The 22439-nt window shown below is 41.4% G+C and overlaps 1 protein-coding gene across 3 annotated transcripts in view; it reads left to right on the top strand.

Annotated features, from left to right (window-relative positions):
- The window catches only part of trim44 (tripartite motif containing 44), a 40867-nt gene that overhangs the window by 5693 nt on the left and 12735 nt on the right, over window positions 1-22439 (top strand). For all 3 annotated transcript variants that reach the window (XM_080027366.1, XM_080027365.1, XM_080027364.1), the window contains exons 4-5: window positions 6556-6840; window positions 12395-12417. In XM_080027366.1, coding sequence (XP_079883492.1) covers window positions 6556-6840; window positions 12395-12417 — 308 coding nt within the window. The remainder of the gene's footprint in view (window positions 1-6555; window positions 6841-12394; window positions 12418-22439) is intronic.

Here is a 22439-nt window from a genome sequence, read left to right as displayed (position 1 = left end):
AGCTATTACCGTACGCAATCCATTCTTAGTGGATCTGGCCAAAAGAGTAAAATAATAGAAGACTCTTTCCAATTTCACAATGGAGGGACAACTATGTGGGTTGATCTTGACCCCTGCTCGTTCGTATTTATCACTTGAGCCACGATAATTTGGAATAATTTCCTCCATTTTGTAGAAGCTAAAGAAATTAAAATCCCTACACTGCTTCTGATAATGCACAGCCCAGCTGGCCACAGTAGCTGACTTAATCATAAAATGGAGCAATGCTTCCTGCAGTCGGGCCAGATGGAGGTAGGATCATGTTCTCACCACAAGCAAACCATACCAGAGTGTGTTTGTAACTGGACCGAGACCAACTCTTCAACAAGGTCTCACTGTGGTTGTTTTGGTCCACTCCAGAGTGTGATTTCTGTTTTCACATCTGCCCAAACAAAACTGCACCAAGGGGGTGAACACCCCAGGGTTCAATTCAACAAAACCAAACAAGGCAGGTGTGAAGGCACCCTATGACTATAGTACTTTATTATTCCTGCAGGTTTTCGGTAAACTTTGGTTGAACCTAGTTTCAAGCCATGGGGGGACATAACAGAGCAAAATAATAACAGCAATTTCTCATTTCTAATTCAGAGGATACAGCAGTAAGCACTGCAGTAGTATATGCACTGCAGCAGAGAAGACACAGCAGTCTACTCTACAATGAGATAAAGAGGGATTAGAAAGATTATGTCATAAAGGCTTCTGGTAGTAAACATGAGAGCCAATTATTTCAATCTATACATTTATCATGTTGCCCCATTCACAGATCATAGTTTTGTCTCTGCAGATACAATTCTCCTTGAACGGTATTATGGCATCATAATGTCATTTTTTGACTTATCGCCCTTCTGCTTCAGAGCTTGTGTGACTTAGGTATCTCTATTTACAATAGAGAGACATACTGAGTAAATAATACCCTCTAGTGGTTTTTAAACCCTTTTTGAACAGTTCAAAAGGGTTCACAAAATAAGGACTCAGAGGGCGAATCTGATATTATACAGTGCGTTATTGTTACCCCTCTAATTAAATAAATGAGGCAGACAAGGTATTAAACATCCCTTTCAATATACAGTACTGATGCCAAATAAAACACTTACAATGCTCATTACCCCCTCATAACTGACCATAGTGATGAATCAACACTAACATTCAAAAACTTGTATTTGAAAGCATCACAGTCTCCAGATATTTACCTTTTTCTGATTTTGTTTAATCCTTTAGCACAAAAAATACTTTCACACACCCCTCTACACTCTGTGGACAGGTTGACCTCGGTTTTATAATGATGGCTGCTGTTCAGCCTTGACCAAAAGCACATTCCACGGTAGTTATTGAGGGATGGGGAAAGTGATAAGATTTAATTATTTTTTTTGGCCACCAAGATTGTCTCGGTCAGTCATGTAAAACGAAGCCATGAAATAAGGGCAACAAGCTGAAATAATGATTGTGAACTTATTCCAGCCCTCTTGTCTAACCTTCTCCAGGCTGCGGTCTGAAAGGCAGGGTGCCTGGGGCATTTTGCACACCGTCGCCTCTCTTTTGATATAAACCAAAACAAAAGCTGGGAACTGAATTTTCACGACAAGCCAACCTTGGCTGTATTTCCTTTACAGATGACATACTGGGGGCTGCAAATAAAGCCCCACCACAGACAGTAACGTGTCGAGAGATGTAAAAGGATCAGGAATATACAGCTAGATCTCAGCTATGGGCTCAGCTGCCTTCGACAGAGGCTGCACCTACACACCCCCCCTCAACCAACCCTGCAACGCCTGTTCTGCTTTATGCACTGCTTATAATACTGTGTCTGAACCCACCGGAGAGCAGTGGCACACAGGGGAATTGCTCAGCACCTGCAGAGATGTGACCCAAGCAATAGTGGCATAATGTAGAACCCGGTTCATTCCAGAGGTATAGCACCTCCACCGACAGCCGCCACACCACCTGAGTTCATGACTATTATCATACTGAAATATCAATGCTGCCCTAAGGACCTTTTAGTCTTGTGCTCTTCCACCGTAGAGGCGCAGTGCGCTCGGCGAGAAAACACTTACCTGCCTACTCACAGGGCGTTGTGTTAGAGACCGTAATGTGGATTTGTCTACGCGCGTCCTCTCTGCACTGCCAAATGTCACCATCTCTTATTATTCATGACAGGCAACCATCAGAGGGACTGAGGAAAGTTGAGTGTTTGAGTGAGAGAGAGAGAGAGAGGAGAGAGAAATAGAGAGAGGGAGAGAGACAAAAACAGAAGAGAGAGGCAGAAGTTGGAGGAGGTGTAATTTGGGGACGTAAATTAGTATTTACGTCCCCATAGGACTTCACAGTGGAGGAGGTGTGAGCAGCAGTCTGTTAGGAGGTGAAGGGTGTGAAGGATAAGATTTAACCCATAGCTGGTGTTTGCTTATTAAATCTATCTTGCGTAATTATATACTTCGCCGCAGGTGTGGGGAGTATCTCATATCTCCGGCGTTATCCACTGGGGGAAGAGAATATAATGCAAAAAAACAGTGGTGAGGAGGATACATACATAGTAATGAAGGACCACAGGCGTAACGTAGTGTAACATGAGGGGGCCTAGATGGCCGGTCTGTCATTCAGCCAGTCGCATCATGTTACCGTGACCGATGTCGTGGTGAAAGAGCTGCAGTGGATAACAAAGGCATGTTGTGGCTTCAGACCAGGACAGCAGGTAGTCAGCATATTCACCACGTGGTTACTCTCATGTTTTATTTACTGGCTTTCTGCCGTTGCAGGGTGTAGTTTTCTGGCACCTGCTGCCCGTGGAGCCGCTCTCTCCACAGCTACACAGGAGAGAGGAGTCCAATATCTGGAAGCAGCATAACAGCAGCCCCGGTCACAAATGTGTATGTGTGTGCGTGGGTGCAGCGGCTACATCCATTTTCCCTGCCTCATAAAATCCACAAGAGCAGCAGACACAAGCTGTCTTAGGGAGTCGAGGCTGAGGAACAGACAAGGAGAGGCATGAAAAGACTTTGCTGCTGCGTTTAGGTTTACTCATCTTGCTTTTTCTTGTCCTTCTCTGCCTCATCCTTTTTCTTCCTTCTCTCTTCCCTCTTTCCCATTGCTCTTTAAGCCTGCCTTTCTCTTTCTATATCCACTTGCAGCATTTTAATGAAATTACGCCCGTATAATTCCCCAGAAAGTTGCTCGGCTGACATTGCTTCTCTCAAAACCAATAAAACGGGGCTGGATATTGAAACTCTATTTTAAAATCAAAGGCATTCTTTCAAATGTTTCCTCACCTCCTTCCCCCCTCCCTCTGCCCACCCTCTTGTTTTAACCTCTCTTACTTTCCCACCTTATATTGCTTCATGTGACTTTTGAAGAGTTATTGTTTTTCAAAATACTTCCTGCATATCCCCGTGTCGTTTTAGAGGCTAAATTGGAGAATATAATTTCTGGAAGAGATAAAAGAGAGAGGGCGAGAGAGAGTCGTGTTGGAATGGGGCCACTATTGCCAAGGGCAAGGACAGTTCAAATCCATTTACTCCTAATGTTATATTAATGCTGTTTAAAAAGGCATCACACAAAACAGACCTCTAAATAAGCAGCAGTGGTAGTGACTTCAGTGTCTCAAAATTCTCTTTAAGAAGCATCAAAATCAAAATTAGATCATCTCGCTATGCTATTTTCAAAATAAAATATCCATTTTCTACATCGCATCACTAAAGCTTCAGAATTATTCAATTTGAGTACAAGATTGATTTTCTTCTGCACCATCAGATCAACACATTTGGTGTCTGTTGAGGCTTTGGAAGCTAACTAGAAATTAAATTGGACTCCCTAAAGTGTCTGTGCGTTTGAAGTGGTAAAGTAATGTGTCACACGGTTTTGTGCCGTCATCTTATATATTTTTATTCCCAAGGGCTTTGGTTCTTTTTCTGTCATCTTTAATTAGCACTAATGAGTAGAACAACCTTTTTTTGCCAGTCACAAAGCACACCAGTGTGTCAAGGTAATTCTTTTGTATTACTTTCTTTATTGTAATCATGTGAAACAACAGTCAAAAGTAGTTATGTTGTTCCCTCATTGCAATTTTCCGCCCACCTTTCACTTCTGCCATATATTTTTCATAAAGAAATAAAATCAAGGTTCAAGTTGACACTTTTTGGTTACAATGATCAGCACTGACTTTTAGTCCTTCATTTGCATTAACATGATTCCATACCACCAAGAATGATCATACAGTAATAAAAACATGTTAGAAACATGACAAAAAATAATTTTTGCTTCACTATATTGCTTGTTAAAGATCCTAGCTTTTGCTTGAAAAGGGAAGAGAATAAGCTTTCCCTATCTGCAGACCAGATGTCCTACCTCTGTCTGTACCCTCACTCCCATCCCCTGTCCTTACTCTATCTCTGCCCTTCTAAGCAGCGAGCCGCTGTCTCTCCCGAGGCCTCATTCCGTGGCCTCAGCTTGCAGCAATGCAAATGTAGATTAGCACGCATGAGTGCTCCTCCCTTGCTCGCCGGACAAATTTGCAGAGAAACGCTGTCACTGAGTGAAAGGTCCAAGGGCAGAGGGCTCTTGCTCCTCTAACACAAAGAGCACTGCACTAGGACCACGACTCCCATCTGCCACAGAGGCAAGAGGGGAAGGGTCTCTGGAGGGTGGACTCATGTGGTGATGGAATGTGTCGGATTAATGTTACAATTGTGTCAGCCCCATTCATGTGTTGCCTTTTTCTTTTGTTTAGCAATAGCATTGTTCTTTGATTTCATGCAAACAGCTTGCTCTCCATTCTCTGAAACATGTTCTGACCACAAAAGAATAAAATATGCCGGAACAGATTTTCTTGAATGCTAAAGCTAAGTTTGACATGGACTTGACTAGTAAAGTAATTACTTATGTTAAGTTGTGTAAAAGTCTGACTGACAGATATGTTCCATTCGGTTATTACTAACAAATATAAATGCAGATGTCAACTCTTTCAAATTAATATTTGATAGAATGATTTAGATTTACAGGGGAATTGGACTTGAATATTAAATTCAAGTCCAAATCCATCATGGCGTCCATGAGCCTTTAATCATTCGGAACCAACTTAGAGCTAGATGTCTGCAACATCAAAACACCAGCACCAGTTTAAGAATGAAATTCTTGTTGCAGTATGATATACAGTAGTAAATGACTTGTCAGCTCATGATGTGTTTTTCAAGTGCTCACATTTAAAATGGTTACACTTCTAGAAGATGTAGTTAGCCTATATTGCAATTTAGTCTGGTTTGTTATATTAGAGCACTTACTATTGCACTGAATGTATAATATATGCACTTCCAGAGCCATAGAATGATATGTTTAGCAAATTATGCTTTATTCTCTTCACCCTTTCATTTGACAGATATATTTCTCTTTGTTTTTGGACAAGGAATGGTACTGCCAGTCCAAGGCATTTATAATATTTTGTCTCCAATTCATTAGACATGCATCCAGGGCATTGATTTTGGCAAAGAAAAAAGTGAAAACAAATGTTTGCTTTACAATTTGATCTTAACTTAGTCTATCTGTTCTGTTTCAGACTGAATGTGCATTTTCACTCTGCTCATTCAAAAAAAAGTCAATTAGAAATGTTACTTTTTGCGCTTGGTTTAATGGCCAATTTGGAGAATCTGATTGCTTGTGCAGAAATGGCAACTACACGATAAAACTTTGGGCCCCTGGGGGCCCTGGCTCTGCCAACCTCAGTAAAGACAGATGATTCCTTGCTTCACTGGAGAGAGGGGGGCTGAGGGGAAAGTAGATCAAATAGATGAAAAGAAAGATCTGCTCAAGGGAAGACGAGAGACCGAGCAGCTGATGTTCATAGATTGAAGCGAATATAACCTATTCCTCATGACAGCAGGCTAGATTGTTGAGGTGTTTTAAGGTAATGAGTTGTAGCTAAAGAGAACGTCATTGAGAAACAGGGAAATGGATTAAAAAGGTATCTCAGTGAGCTGCTCAGTTGCCTTGAAAGCCAAACAGATGGCTTGCTGTGGTAGAAGGAGCCTCTGAGGTCTCTATCTACAGATGGGACGCATGAGGTTTGCCTCCAGGGGATCTGCTTCATGCTATCAATTAGGTCCTGCCACTGAGCATATTGCAATAACAGTCATATGTCAAAGTAGAAGTCTCTCTTTTACAGTGGTCATTCCTTGTGCATCTCTGTTTCGCCTCTGGATCTTTTAATTCAATTGTATATCGTCATCTAATCTTGTTTTGGAGTTTGGTGTTTATCTCTGCATCCCTGTGTTATGTGTCCATCCAATCTCGAAGATTCATATCCACACTGAAGTAGTTCATTAAGGCAAGTTTATTTATACAGCACATTTCATACACTGAGGCAGTCAGAGTGCTTTGCATGAATCATTTAAAAGAGAACGGGGGGGGGGGAAAAAGATCAAAGTTCATTTGAAATGGCAGCCCCAGTATCTCACTCACAACACAACCTCCTCCACATGAATTCCTTGACTCAAACTCTCCTGTCCCTCACTGGTCTACTTATGTCCCCAGATGTCCACGGAGGAGCTGGAGGCCTATGTGAACGGCCAGTTTGATGAGCTGCGCAGGTTGGTGCGCCTGGAAGAGAAGAGGACGCTTCACTTGGTGGACCTGAAGGAGGCTTTCCTGACCGCGTCCGCCGCAGAGAAGATCGCCGAAATCAGTTCGGAAACGGAGCGCTTGCAGGAGGAAATGGCCAGCATCACACACCAGCTGTGCCTGCTAGAGGAGGCTGAGGCGCAGGGTATGGGCCCTGGCTTGGCAGTACAGGCCCTCCTTGCAGCGCCCAGAGTACAGGTAATAATAAAACAAGTCCTTCCTTCTTCTTTTTTATGCTCGCTCTGCTTCTTAAACTTCTTTTAGTACAATAAGCATTGTGTATAATCTCACTCACAGCTGAAGTGCCGGGTAAGAAAGGTTTGCAAGTTTGATTGTGTCGGAGATGTGTGTGATGTTTCAAGCTTGGTGTACTTTATGTACTCAGAAGCACACTATGTTATCCTTCCTATCGTTAAACTCAAACGCAGTCTCATAGAGTAGACACGTCTTATGCACAGTAGTTAGGGATGTGGACCTTGCTTGAATATGGCCCTCAGAAACAAAGGTGATTACTTTGTGGAAGCAGATTTTGTTAATTCAAATACATCTTAACAATCTTTGGTCAAGTTAGGCTTTTTGAATGTATCTGACCATTTAACCGTATCCACTTGACCCTGGGTTGGAAGTTGGTTTTAGGCCGACAATACCTTACTTAACATACCAGTCTTGGATTGATGAAAACACATTTTTTTGTAAAGACTTGGTTACCAAAATGATTGAAAAACCAATGCATTAGATCCGGAACCCTGTGTGTGACCTATGCTGACATCCTCAATCACAACATCACATGACATCACACAGTCTGCTGAGAGCACGGTGAAACAAGTGGAGCAAACAGGGTGAAGGATTAATTGGTCTAAACTTTAAACTCAAAGGTATGGTGCCAAAGTTGTTACCAAAGGCTGCCTTGTTAAACTGGGCACTGTTGCTCTTGTCAATAAACAATTAAACACAATTTGCCAGCTGGTACATAGCTCTTCCATTGCTGATCATGTGTAGCCACATTTACACTACATAGTGTACATTGTTATTGTTGATCATTTATAACTAATATGCTAGCAGTGGCACCTCCACCTGTCTTCATTTGGATTTGATATGGCCCACGATGCACATCTTTGTTTCAGATGAAATGAGAGACGTTATGCCACACTTTATGTCCATGTAGAAAAATGTGTTCATGGTTTCATACAGTCAGCTGTGTTAGTATGATACAGGTAAATGCAAATGAGTCCTGAGCTGTTGGCTGACCAAGCAAAAGTTGTTTGTCCTCTGGCTACAGCATTTGTTCCATACGAAACACAGCAGCTGTTCCTTCTCCTCTTACATATACCAGCCCCTTAGGCAAAGTATGGTTCTCATGCCTGTTAACACCTGAGCACATGTGTGCAGTAGAGTTACAGTATATCATTCCATCATTTGCACGTATATACGTTCACATAACCACAAGTGCAAGCCATGTCAACACACTCTCGTGTCTTTCTGAATCTGCGACACCTCACTCCCTCATCTCTCACTGAAGCCTTGAAGAGGAGGCTGCTACCGCTTATAGGTTCCCACATTAAAATATCCCATCGGTCCATTTGTCACTCTCTTAAGTTAAGTCACCGCCGTCTGAAACAGGGGCTTGAGTGTTCCCTCGCGACGCTGCGCTCGACCAGGGGGAGGTTGCAGTAATGGCGGTCGCTGATGTGCTGATTGCTTTTCTAGCCAACATATTTATCCATAGCGGCCACAAGTCCATTAAGGCCCTAATTGAATGCTGATGGTCGCCCCGTTTGTTCTCATGTGTTAGTCATTGCTGGCGTAAGTAATGCGTACAGTTATTTGGAAATATGGTCAGAGGAGGTGTGCATGTAGTTGTAGAGTTGGCGCTTATGCATCAGTTTTTACTTCTCCCAGCAATGATCTACAATATCTTATTGCGTGTATATGAATACTCAGTATATATTGAATTGAGTTGGACTGAGTTGTTGTTTGCATAATGGGAGATTTAAGGTAAATGAATCCGGGGGTAACAGTACAGTCGTCGAAAGGAAGGAGTTGAATCGAGTCCACCTTGACTTAAAAAGACCTGCAGCAGTGTTTGTCCTTGGCACAACATGTAAAGGCCAGGACACACCGGCCCGATAATCGGGCGTCCAACATGGTCGTAGAGTCTGGAGGAGGCGGGACACAAATCTGTTTGGTGTGTTCGGTGACGTCAGCCGTCGTAGATTTTGTCGGGCTTCTTTTCAGCCGATTCAACATGTTCAATCGGCGTCGGCCAGTCTTTCAGCCGGAGCAGTCTGATTGGTGGAGAGTTAGCCCGTCTCTGCCCTGCCACGGCAGCGGAGCAGATAGGCCTATTACTTTCACTTTTGTCAAACATGATTTAGGATTTTTAAGCTATCAACAAATTCGGAGAATGTTCGGATTGTAATGTAGGCTAAACACAATCAGCACACAAAATTAGATTGTTCATATTCACACGTTTTCAGAAATAGTTAAGGTAGTTTGGGCGAGGAGCGGACACACAGGTGTGTGTGTGTGTGCAGCATGCATTCTCTCCGTTATAATGACGGCCTATGTTATGATAACAGCCTACTTAATTTCATCCGGCGCAAGCGCAGAATGTACGGCAAGTCAGTAGTCGGCTCGGTGTGTTCTTAGCACTTTTTTGACCGCGTCGGAGAGAATGGAGCTGCCTGAATCGGCAGACTCCATTTTCTGGCGACTATCGGTAATCGGACCCGTGTGTCCTGTCCATTAGATGTGTAAGGCCTTGTGGATCTGAGAAATAACTGACTAAAGCCTTAATTCCGCAACTTGTTCACTCACTCTTTCCCTGCTAGTCTGTCTGGCTCATAGTGGCAGTGTCTACAGATGGCACATTGAACTCCAATCATTCATATGTATCTTTACTGCAGGTCTGCTTAACAGTGTAGGGCAATCACACATGCACACTTTTCTTTAATACCAGGGCAGAAACGATACCTTTTCCGATTAATCCTACCAAGTTTGAATTCACCAGGTGCAGTAATTGTATGTTTGGTATTCTAATTTAATTCAGATTATTATAAGATGGACAGCGGAAGAAAAACAATTCTACTGCACAGACACAAAGCCATTACCTATTGGTCAGTTCCAATGAAAATACATATTTTAATATGTTGACCCAGTTTGCTATTTTGGCTTTTGTTTATTTCTCCTCACGTAAGGCACTATCTAGTCCTGTTTGCCAAAGTATAGTATGGTGCTAGCATCCAGCACTCAATGAAAGCAGTGAATTGATTTCAACTTTCTACAAGAGGCAGGAAGACTAGCAGCTTCAGAGCCAAGTCAGAGAAGCGATTTCTGCTTTGTAAGAACCTCACATACTGCATGCCTGTTACGGCAAGCCTGTGGAATGGAGCAACTACGATGTAAAATATTTATTTCATGCACAAAGCCCATCCTTGAAACTGTTCCCCGAATAATATACCACATTATCGAGGTAAAGCCTTTTGCTTAAGGTCAAATGAACAAATTACCATAGGTTCTGTTATAATAATCTCTCTCCCACAAAGGTATAGAGACACGAAAAAGCGCACAAAAAAGTGGGTCTGCAGCAGTGAAAAAAAGCATTCTGAAAAATTGACCAATCAGTGAGAGCTAGAGGGAGAATATATTAAGAAACATTGTCTCCCTCTGACTCTGGCAATTATCCAAATTCTCAGTTTCCACACTTTCATTAAAAGGTGCCAGTAGGGACTCGCTTGTACAACCACATGGTGCATTTGCTCAAACATTCCCTGATGACTATACAGTAATTAAATAAAGCTTTGATATGAAACTGAGCAGGTAGTCCTCTTCGTGCCATGAAACGTCTATTAAAATCTTATTATTTTAGAGGTAGGTTTTACTTTTAGGTTGTTGCAGTTTACCATAAACAGATACCAGTGTTCATTACGGATACTAATTTAACCTTGTTTAAGTGTAAACAGTAGTCTTCCAATGAGCTCTTGAGGCAGTGCCCCCACAGATTCATCGTAGGGAGAATCAACAGCAGACTTTAAGAATAAAGCCTGGCCCTCATTCAAACACAGGTCTGGGGTTGTTGTTGGTTTTGTGAGACCAGTTTTTTATGTGTGAACATATTGATTGAACTGCCCTTGGCCATGTGAATGGTATAAGAAATATTGAACTTGGTTTTATGACAACCCTAAATCTTGTATCTTTATAAGGGTATTCTGCTTTTAACATTTTGCGTTGCATATCATTTGACAACATCTTATCTACAGGATTCATTTTAATGATAATGTAAGGGCAGATATCAAGGTATTGCCTGGCATCACATAAAAAAAAACGTGTTGGTAGGATAACTTCATTAATGAATATAGTCCCTTCAGGGGACCATTGATATTGATTTAGATAAACGCAAGAGTTGCACTTTGATAATGAAATATTTTCTTAAAGAGTTTTAAGACCAGTTTGATTAATGATATCCCTGTGTACAGTTCAACTGTTGTTTCACTGGCTAAGGTTGGTACGTGGTAGACTAAAATATATTCTCCAAAAATATGTTTCTCCACGAACATAATTAGTTTTAATAGAAATATTTCTCCTTTTGTCTTTGAGTTTTTAATGAATAAAATCAGGTATATTAAAAAACTGTGGATTTGCTGTTTTAATTTGAAAAGGACTTGGACTAAGGATTTGTTTTTATGCCTTCTTCCCTTCGGGTGTGTCTAGCAATAGAGAAGCCTTACAGCAACCAGAGCTTCTGTGGTGAAAGTCAGTTTTGCATTCTAATTTTACAAATTGACTTTTGAGTCCGTTTGAAGTGCTTGACTAGGTAAACCATGACAAATCTCACTGAGTTCCCCACATTTGAAACTACATATTTGTCCAGATCTGAAGCTAATTAAATCTGGGGCCTAAATCTTAGTCTGTGAGGCTGACCGCTTTGTCAGCTCTCCTCCTATCCGCTGTGCTGCCTAAGAGCCAGCAAGACGCCGTTAGTTACACCGTGTCAAAATCCCTTTCTGCTGCAGTCATCTTAGCGCTCGCAGCCAAGGTCCAGTGCTACAGCACAATCAGTGCTGGATAGAATATTAAAGGTAAAATAGGTCGACTTGTGCTTGAGGTCCTCTTGACTGAAAATACACCCATTGAGATAAGAAAGGGTATTACAAGCACTTTGGCTGTAGCAAGTGTGGAGCATGCATACTAGACCTGTGTGTTTGGCATGCTAAAATACCAGTGTAGATTCATAGCAATAATGTACATGTTAAGGGGTAAGCCTTGTGAGCAAAAAAAAATGCATTTCCATCTACTAGAAAATGACAGAATAAAAATCTATGATTAGTTTTGGCTCATGAATAAACCCGTTGCCTGCAATGTTTGTGTAATCGTCCGATACTGGCAATCAACAAATCACTGCCATCACTTTGACATTGAAAAGTATTTTAAGGCCCAATCAAAGTCAAATTGAAAAGCCAGCCCATGAATAATGTGTGCAGGCTCGCACGGTGCTTTGTTCCAGACTGCTCCTTTAAAACTCATTAATATACATGAGAACAACTGGCGGATGAAAGTGAAAATTAATTGGTCAGATTTAGAGCCCCACCAGCCGCGGACCAAGCTGATGTAAATGATCTTGTTTACCCTTTTTTTTTTTATTCACAGCACCTGTGCAAAAGATACAAAAATAATTAAATGAAATGTTTTTCTCTCTCTCCTCTCTCGCTCTCCCCCTTGCTCTCTCTCTCTCTCTCTTTCTCCTTGTTTTCAGCACAACGTCGAGGCCATACCAAGGTAAGACCACACCGCCAGTGTGATTCACGATCACCTTTCATAACAGGATACTTTAGCGGGCACTAAGGACTCTTGAAAACCTCCTCCCTCAGGCCCTATTGTCAACAACCACCATGAGACTGACGCGTATTAAAATGTATCATTCAAAACACGCACCAAAACACACCCCTCCAAGTCATTTGCCCCGTTTTAAAACATCTACATTTCAGCGACTCACTCAAACAACTTACCGGAGACACACACAGTCACCTAAGCACACAAACCCTCCCATGTCTCCCAAAGCTATCCCATCATATGCGGGTCACGTCCATGCCACAGCCATGCAATTAGTAGCTCTCATCTGTGTGTGCCCGCTGGAATCAGAAGAGGTGACAATCTGCCTGCTCCAATAAGAGGGCCATGGACAGTGGCAGACATGGAGCTGTGCGTGCTGTGTGTGTGCTTGTGTTAAAACAAGCAGTTGCGTCATTAATGGGGTCTCGCCCTTTTGATTCGGCATAGTATTTACATTTCTTACTATCCCAAAAGCGTATAACGTTTGCCTTGTAGGAGCCCAAATTGCCCTTGTACATTGACGCAATCGGCCCTTTAATCTATACATCATTGACTCACTCTATAGTGTCATACATATATTACTCTATAAGGAGAAATATACTACATTCTGCTTGGTCCATAATGTAATAAGTGACCCAAAATGTAATACATTGTTACATTATGGGCAAAAAGGGCAAAATTACATTTCAGGCTCAACATTTTGTTACATTATATTACATTTTGGGTTGTATTAAATTTTTCTTATTATATTTTGGGTCGTTACATGTTGTGCTCTTACATGTTTTACAGGCATGTGAAAGGGCAGGTCTGGAAACTGGTGTAGCCATATTGTTTCCAGCTGCTTTTAGAGTGTATTTGTGTCTTTATTTTCTTTTTCTTTTACTACATCCTTCACCTCTTTTCTTTGTCCGACCATCTGAAATGGATTGTCCTCTCCAAGTCTCAAACTTATTGATCCGACAAGAAAAAAATCCTCACTCCTTCAGCTGGAGCAGCAGCGCTCCTAGCACCACCTGCTGTCTCTGCTTTTCCTCATGGCTGTCTCTCTGAGCTTTCATCTCACGCTGCCCCTTTCCTCTACACGCACACGCACACACACGCTCACACACACACACACACGCACACACACGCACACACACACACACACACACACACACACACACACACACAGACTCAGACACCAGCATCACATGCCAGCACATCTGTCTTAGAGAAACGATTGCATTATTCTTTGACTTTTTTTTGTAAGAGCCCAACATGTAAGAACCACCTAAAATGCAATTTAAAAAAATATATAAATATATATTGGGTACGACCAAAAATGTAATACCTGGTCGATAATGTTACAAAATGCTGAGCCTATACCGTAAGAGCTATTTGCCTATAATGTCACAACTTATCACATTTTTGGTCAGTAATTAAATTATGAAGAGAGAAAAATATATATATTTTTTGGGGGGCGGGTACATTGAAACAATTACCGCTTTAATCCATAAATGATTTACTCACTCTATAATTTAATATAGGAATATATTTTGCTCGCTCCATAATGTTATTACTGACCCAAAATGTAATAAGTTCTTACTTCATGGGTAAAAGGTTATACGTTATGGGCTCAGCATGTTGTTACATTATCGACCAGTTGCGACATTTTGGGTTTTATTACATTGTTGACAAGTCTGAATACTGAAAACTGCCCCAGGTGCCACACAATACAGTTTTGATCGATAACATGCTTATTTTATGCGAAAAAGAAATTAGATTTATAATATCACTTATTGCAGAAGTGCCTGCGTGTATGTAAGGTACTATATTTCCTCCCTTGAATGTAATGTGCCTGCTTTTTAATAAGCAAAGAAAGTCATGACCATGGCAGGCGCACTGTGCCAACATGTTATATGTTATTGATTGGCCAGCCAGTAGTCTGACCCCTAAGCTCCATGGAGAAGATGGCAGCTAGCTTGGACCCAAAGGTGAGCTGCAGCTAATAGTTTGCCCTTGGTCAAGGTTAACCTCTTCCTCTCTACCACACACACACACACACACACACACACACACACACACACACAATCCCCGATATAATAACTCCCAAACTCCCCCGTATTGCCCCTAAATGCAGCAGGTGCAGAATCTACTGAGGCTAGAGGTAAAATGACACACATTTTGGAAAGTAATACTAGGAGGAGGGAAGGTTTTGGGCGGAGGCAGCAAAAAAAACTGTGAATTTGCTGGGCTTCATGTGTGAGCTTATAGCGGTTTATAGATAGAGATTGGGAGTCTTAAGGTTTGAAGGTGAAGTAAACAAAAGCGCAAACAACAGAAAATGACATGATGTGAAAATTGTGGAGGGGGGAACTGAAGGAGAGAGATTTTGCAGGATCAAGCGAGGAGTAGATATGTTTAGGGTTATGTGCAATGGGATCCAGACAGCAAATTGATTATGGAGCAGAAACACTAATCCGCTGTCTGAGCCCCATATCGCATGCTGTAGACAGAGCATCCCCACAGGACCACAATCCTGCAACAGCATGCATCTTTTCCTGGACTTCTACACCAATACAATCCCCCGCCTCTCTCCGGGCCCCTTAACATAGGTACTCCATGCCTGCCAAGATTTGTCCTCCACTGAATATAAATCTTGCTTTCCACCCCTCATCCCAACCCTTCTCTCTGCTGTCTCTATATGTGATGCATTGCACATATCGCTTGCATCGCTCTGCTTTATCTTCTCACATCCCCTTTCAACCCCTGGCCCATGACTTGCGTCTTTTTATACATGTAAACATGTGTTGTCCTATCTGCAATGTGTACAGTTTATCTATGTACTTGTAATAGTGCCTGTTATTGAAAACTCAGAACTATATTACAACATATGTTATGAAGAATGATGAAATCAAGTGATTTTTTTTTCCGATTATGATATGAAGAGAAATAATTAAATGTAGCAATTCAATTTATATCGACATGTTGTTCCCCTCAGAGAGCCTGCTTATGCCTGTGTACTTTCAGGCGGCCCTGACACACCATTCATTTCACATTTTGCAGCCCTCACATAGGGCCGTGTTTCAGCAGGAGTCACCATTTCAATGATCAATAGTGGAGAGTAGAGTGTCTCTTGCCTGTCTTCACACACACACACACACACACACACACACACACACAGAGGAATAATGGGGAGGAAGGGCTTATTGCTGCAGTAATGCTTTAATTCCAGAAACCCACTTTTAGTTCTTCTCCTGAGATTTGTGCTTTTGAGAGAAATAGATACAGAGACAGCAAGACAATGAAAGAAAATGAGATGTACACAAAGGAATTCTACTCATTACATTTAATGCTGCTGTTTTGTTGGAACTTTGGAAGATGTATGTTTTGTAGAACTATTTCTCTGTGTTTTGGCTTCAACTCTAGTCTAAGTTTTTATTTCTGACCTATTGGACATTAGCCACCAAGAAGGACTCATTTGGGGCACTCCTCACAGAAGTATTCCAAAGTCTTTCACCCTTTATCCTTATCCTTTGATGATATCACTATGTCAGGTAGGGTATTTGTCTTCGATTTACTCTGTGACCTAGATAACTAACTAAATAAATTATAAATAAATTTGGTTTACATCACAATTCCCCAATAAGTAGTAGTGATTGAAGAAATGTCATTGGCACTCTGTCTTGTTCATACACTTTAGAAGTTATATTACAAGGTGCAGATTTTTTTTAGTTTTTTTTCATGGCTGCTAGGAAGCTCTCTGCATATGGCAATATATGTGTCATTTTGTTTTAAATTGTTCAAAAACAAAGAACTTGTAATGTAGCCCAAAAGGTAATTGTTTTTACAATCGAATTTGCATCATTTGCAGATAGAAGGTATTAACTTAACTTAACTTAAAAGAGAGTATGAAAGAAATAAGAACTTTAATTAATTGAAACCCCAGGGATTACTGTTGAAAATATGTCACCCTAAAGGAAGAAAGAGAAAAATTATACCAGAGATCAAGAGAACTTTTTTTTAAATGCAAAATCCATATATAACAAACGAAGGAAATGAAATAGGCAACAATAACTGATGAGAGGTACGTCGGCGCTGAGAAGCTCTATAACTCCAGGTGATAACATGGCATTTCTGAGCAGCTCAGCTTGAGTCAAATCCGCTACATGATCAGTAAACGGTAAGAAGAGAAATAGTCTGACTAACAAATAATTGATTCTTTGAAACATGTGGCAAGCCTGCTTAGCAAAGAGTGATGGAGGCTTTCTGAGCTTATAAATCACACAGTGCAGTCACACTAAAACGCTAAAGCCCGCCGAGGAGCAAAGCACTTCTAATTACAATGCCAGGTCCCACCATTAATTGCTCTAATCACTCATGTCTCTGCTGTATCTCAGGAGCTCCTGTCCCCTGCTTCGCTCACTTTATCGTGTATGCAGAACACACACACTCACACAGCTGGAAAGTGGGCACATTTTATCATGCACACACACATATACTGCCCATGGCCTATACGTGAATGTTCTTCTTTACATAAATAGTGTATTCTTCAATTTGTTCACTCAGTATTTTGGTTTTAAATACTCTCTCTGACTAGTTTTATAATTCTATCTTCTTTTTAAGGCATTCAACTTTAGGATGTCAACTCTTTGCCACAGTTAAACTGTAAATGAACATGAGTAATGCATAAGAGTTAAAAACCTCAAATAGGAAGTTATAAACTAATTAATGTATGCTAATATTAATGTTTGCATTAACGTTAAGTGATAATATATTATAGTAGTTAATACAATTAATCTAGGCAGAACTATAAATGTTGTGGATTTCAACTATCAATCAGTTATATGTTCCTGAATGTATCTATGTTATTCTCACACTGGCTTGGTAATACAGTACATGGCTGAATTTAGCATAGTGACACTTGTTAGCTACATCACCACTTGTTTCTTGAATAGAGACCTGTAGTGTCCATCATCCAAAGAATCCTCCCCTATAACGTCAACAGTGGAAATAGCAACCAAAAGTCATAAATAGCACATATTGCTTAAATGTCTTTTTCGGCCCAGGAGGCTCAAGAATTGTTGACATCTGGTTCCCAACTAATCTTCAACCTTGCAACAGATCTGTTTTTTAATTAGTTTGAAGGTACATTTCCTGTCCTACTGTATATCCTCTGGGTTTTTTCCCTTTCAAATCCCAGCATTCTCGCTAGTAGAGCAATGGGGCAAATCGCTCACTATGTCTCGCTGAGTGAAGGCTATAGACCCCCCTCAATCATGGTGTACAAAAAGGGGCTGACAGGAGAGCGAAGCATGGAACTCTGGGACACGGCTTATCCCTCCGTCTGAGCTTCTTGCCCTTCAGTGGATGAAATAAGACAGGCTGGGTGATGCTGGGGGGACTCAAGACAGAGCCTAGAGTTGAGGGCATGAAAGGGAGGGGAGCTGCATTTCCTCTAATGAAAAATTCACATTGCAGAGCGTGTGTGTGTGTGTGTGTGCTTGTCAACATGCCCTCATTTAATAATTTAAGATGTTTCATCGAGATGCATCTGTGTCTGTTTTCCTGTGTATTTATGTATGTGTGTGTGTAAGGCCCAGCTGCTTGTTATGACTGTACTAAAACCTCTTCATTAATATACACTTAACCAACCCCACCCCCCTCTCTCTCTCTCTCTCTGAATCTGTCTAATTCTCTTTCCTCTCTCTCCCTCTCTCTCTCTGGGCTATCACCATTCCACAGGGGCCAATCTTGAGGTATCCCAAATGAATGCAAAGCACATACAAGCCAAACTGACAAATACAGAGACATGCATTTAGATGACAAGAGACTATAAAGCCTGCATAATTCATGCCACATGCACAATGTTCTCCCTTTTTTATTATCATTCATTTGTATTTATTTTTTATTTTTTGCGAACGTGCAATTTGTGTGTGCGGGCACATGTGCACGTGTGCTGCATGGATACCGCAGGCACTTGAATTACTCACATCAGACAGTTTTTGGAAACGTAGAGAGAGGGTGTGTGCAGAGGTGTTTGAAGGGAGAAAATAAGTAGATAAGTGTATGCGCATGTGTGTGTGCTTCTGTTGGCTTCGTCGTTTGTGATGACTAATGGCAGTTATTTGTTCTCTGAAACGTCCCCCGAATACAAATGAGGCGATTTACCTAAACAAAACAATGCCACTGATTTGGAGACGGATCAAGTGAAATAACAAGTAAAAAGACCCATCCATTTAACTTTTGTGCAAGAGCATCCATAGTCCAACCAAACTTGCAAAGTACCGTTTTAAAAATTGGAAATTGAAGCTGTCTAATTCAACATGATTGCTTTTGCATTTTGACATGCCTATTAAAAAATGGAAAAAGCAACCAGGCGGCTAGGAATGTATTTTTGTGAAACATACGTGGCAGGTGTGAACGTGTTTTTAAAAAGAAACTGCTACTTTTGATATTTGGTTTGACTGCATTGGGGATTGCCGCCTTCTAAGTTTGAAGTACAGGATTACCAATTTTAACAGAGTTGTGGTGGCACTGCTCCTGAATTTATTAGTTGTTCTTTTCCTACAGTATAGGCCTGGAATGACCATAGGGACACAGTGTATAGAGCTTTGACCAAAACTTTGAGAGCGCTTCCAGTATTGATCTTCTGTGTAGATACATATGAGAGCTTGTGTGTGTGTGTGTGTGTGTGTGTGTGTGTGTGTGTGTGTGTGTGTGTGTGTGTGTGTGTGTGTGTGTGTGTGTGTGTGTGTGTGTGTGTGTGTGTGTGTGTGTGTGTGTGTGTGTGTGTGTGTGTGTGTGTGTGTGTGTGTGTGTGTGTGTGTGTGTGTGTGTGTGTGTGTGTGTGTGTGTGTGTGTGTGTGTGTGTGTGTGTGTGTGTGTGTGTGTGTGTGTGAAATCCCAAAGAGGAAAGAGTCATCGGTAAGTGTATGTGATGCATCCATGGCTAGTGTGGCAGATTGGGGTTACTGCCATGTGTGTGTTGATGTACTGTGCCCATAGTGCTTATGAATAATGTAATGTTAATCCATGTGTGTAAAATACAGGACATTTCTCTCTCACATACCTTTCCCTGGCTTTTCTTTTCATTGCATGTGTCCAAAAGTATGCGTTTTCTTGCACCTTTCTTGAATTCTTTGTGTGTATATGTGTTTTTGTGTGAGCCTGAGGGTATCTCTTCAGAGATGTATGCCTTTCTACCTTGAGAAAAGGAATGATTGTCAGTTTTATTCGGCTGACATTGAACAGCTGGCAAGAGAGAGCTATTTAACAATTGAACAAAGTGTACCACAGGCCTCTTTAAATATTCATATTTGTTGAACTTTGCCTTTGAATATAGAAAAAAAGGCTAGATTTAGCACAAAGAATTGGGTTGAGAACCTTTGCCGTTTACATTTTACATATACCGCTGGTGGTTTTACACAGAGGGATTTTTGTGCAAGTTAGAATAGAAGATTGTTGTATGGCAACGTCATTTTAAGCTGCCAGGTAATCAAGACATGCAAGGAACACAATGATGCAATGAACTGCCGTGAATCGAATAACAATAGCCTTTTATAGAGGTGAATTTTTGGAAGTGACATTGAGCACAGGTATGGTGTAGCAGCCTTTAGAGACTGCTTAATAGGAAGGGAGAAAAAGATGTGGAGGGTGAAAATGGCAAAACTACAGAAAGCTTTTTGAGCAGGTTGGTATAATAGAATGAAAAGTCATGAAAAATGAAAGGGAGCGTGGCAAATAATATACAAGAAGGCTCCAGTGCACAAGACAGCAACAATAGGTTAGTCTCTGACGGTAAACATCACCCAGGGTTCCTGGTATGAGCATGTTATCTCTCCCGGTGGTCCATAGTTTGTTATATCTGCTTGAACAAATACCCTTCCTGATAACCTTCTTGCTATATAATGCTTGGTCCATGTTGAACGACATTGTGTTTTCACTTGGCCTGAGTAACCCCACTCATTTCATTTCCCAGGTTCTTGCGTTCTTTTACTGTCTCGGTGACTGTAAATCGAGGCGGGACCTGTCGTGTTTATGTCACATCGTAAAATGTGTTGATGTGTTATTATCTACCTCCTCATTTCTGCATACAGAACAGCGTTTCTGGGCGCTGCACTTCTTTTCAGCCTGCCTGTCTCATTCATTCCTTTTCTCTATAGACCTGCTCATTAGATTACTCACTCAGACTTCTGTAGCTGTCCAGTCCCATAATCACGTTTCCATAGAAGCCTCTAGTATCAGAAATATAAAATAATTGCAAATGTGTTAAATACAGCTCACTCTTCCCACTCTGAAAACAAACACTTCTAGTGTGACTGACTGCGTGCGTTCTTTTTCTGTAAGGGTGTCGGTGTGTATTTATGCACATGCAATTATTTTAAAAAGATGAACGTGACAACTCATAAAAAGTGAGAAGAAAGGGATTGGGAGAAATGCAGTGAGCAAGAGAGTTGGCAAATGGCAGGAGCCTGATTCGCTACATTAAAGCTGCAGATGTTGTGATTTTCAGTTTTTCATTTCCATCACATAAATGTCAAAGCACATCTGGCCAGGAGCAGCTCTGCTGCGGCACTGATGAAACAACCTTCTAGTTCTGATTCAGATTAATGAGCAATATTTTATAGAAAGTGAAATGCCATGTGTTGAGGATTTTTTTTTTGTGTCAGGCAGCTTGTAAAGCTTAATGGCAGCCACACACACCTGTATTAAGGCATATGTTATATGCTTAAATTTGAGATGTTGTATCGACAAAAACACTGAATGTCTACACACATGACCAGAGGCGTCATTCCAATATAAACTGGGGGGGGGGGGGGGGGGGGCATGTGCCAAAGGTTGCGGACAAACGGGGCAACATTGCCATCTCTAGAGCCAGCCCGTAGCATGGCTAAAAATTGGTACACTAGCACAAATGGTGATTTTTGTTTTTCAGACACCCATATTCCCATTCCAATTCTAAACAGTCAATGGCAACATTCTATTGAGCGCTTTTGAATAGCTTACCCGATCTGAACATTTGACAGCTGGGCTGTAATGATAAGCAAATGTCAATGCTGTCAACTCAAATCACCACCTTGGGGGACTGCCAATCAGCCACTTGCTAATTGGTCCAATGGGCATGTTGCATGCTGTAGCCAATCCACTAGTGCTTGTGAGTGTTGTTTGCATTTGAGGATAACATTATTAGGTTGGATAAGGCTGATATGACATACTGTACAAGAAGTGGACGAGGCAATTAGTCCCCCCTCTTCTCCTGTCTTGAATTTTGTCAGGCAATTATACCCATTTACAAACAGGAAAATGGGTTCTCTGGAACTCTGCACATTCTCACGCCATCCAATCTTTCTCTCTCTCTCTCTCTCTCTCTCTCTCTCTCTCTCCATCCCTCTCTCTCTTTCACTCACTTTCTCTCTCTCTCTCACACACACACACACACACACACACACTTCCACAAGGCAGATTGTCATACCGAATCTGCAGAGATTTCTGACTTCCACCCTATCATGCATGCAATGCTCTTTCTCACACACACAACACACATGCACGCTCAAGTAAAAGGACTGCAAAAATGTCACACTGTGTATAAACATTCATTATTCATTCTAAAACCACACATAGCATGATGACAAATACACACACACACACACACACACACACACACTTGCATGGTTAGGGTAATTAGTTGAAAGATGGAAAGAACAAGGCTCTCAGCACAGACAGGAAGATGATTTCACACACAGATGCCATCATTTCACCGACACACCTACTGTTTACCCTTTAACCACAAATACACACACACACAAACACACACACACACACACACACACACACACACACACACAAGCCCGCTCGTCTCACTGAGCGAGCCTTCAGGTGGAATTACAAGTCTGATTTCAGCTTGGTGGAGATGCAGGAGGACGATAGTCGCCGGCTGAACCAAGAGGCAATGAATCAGTGCCTTATCAGACCTATGGCCCTAGGTT

Source organism: Ammodytes marinus (genome assembly GCF_949987685.1).
Source record: "Ammodytes marinus genome assembly, chromosome: 5".
NCBI classification, from domain to species: Eukaryota; Metazoa; Chordata; class Actinopteri; order Uranoscopiformes; family Ammodytidae; genus Ammodytes; species Ammodytes marinus.
This window is presented reverse-complemented; position numbering and strand designations above follow the sequence as displayed.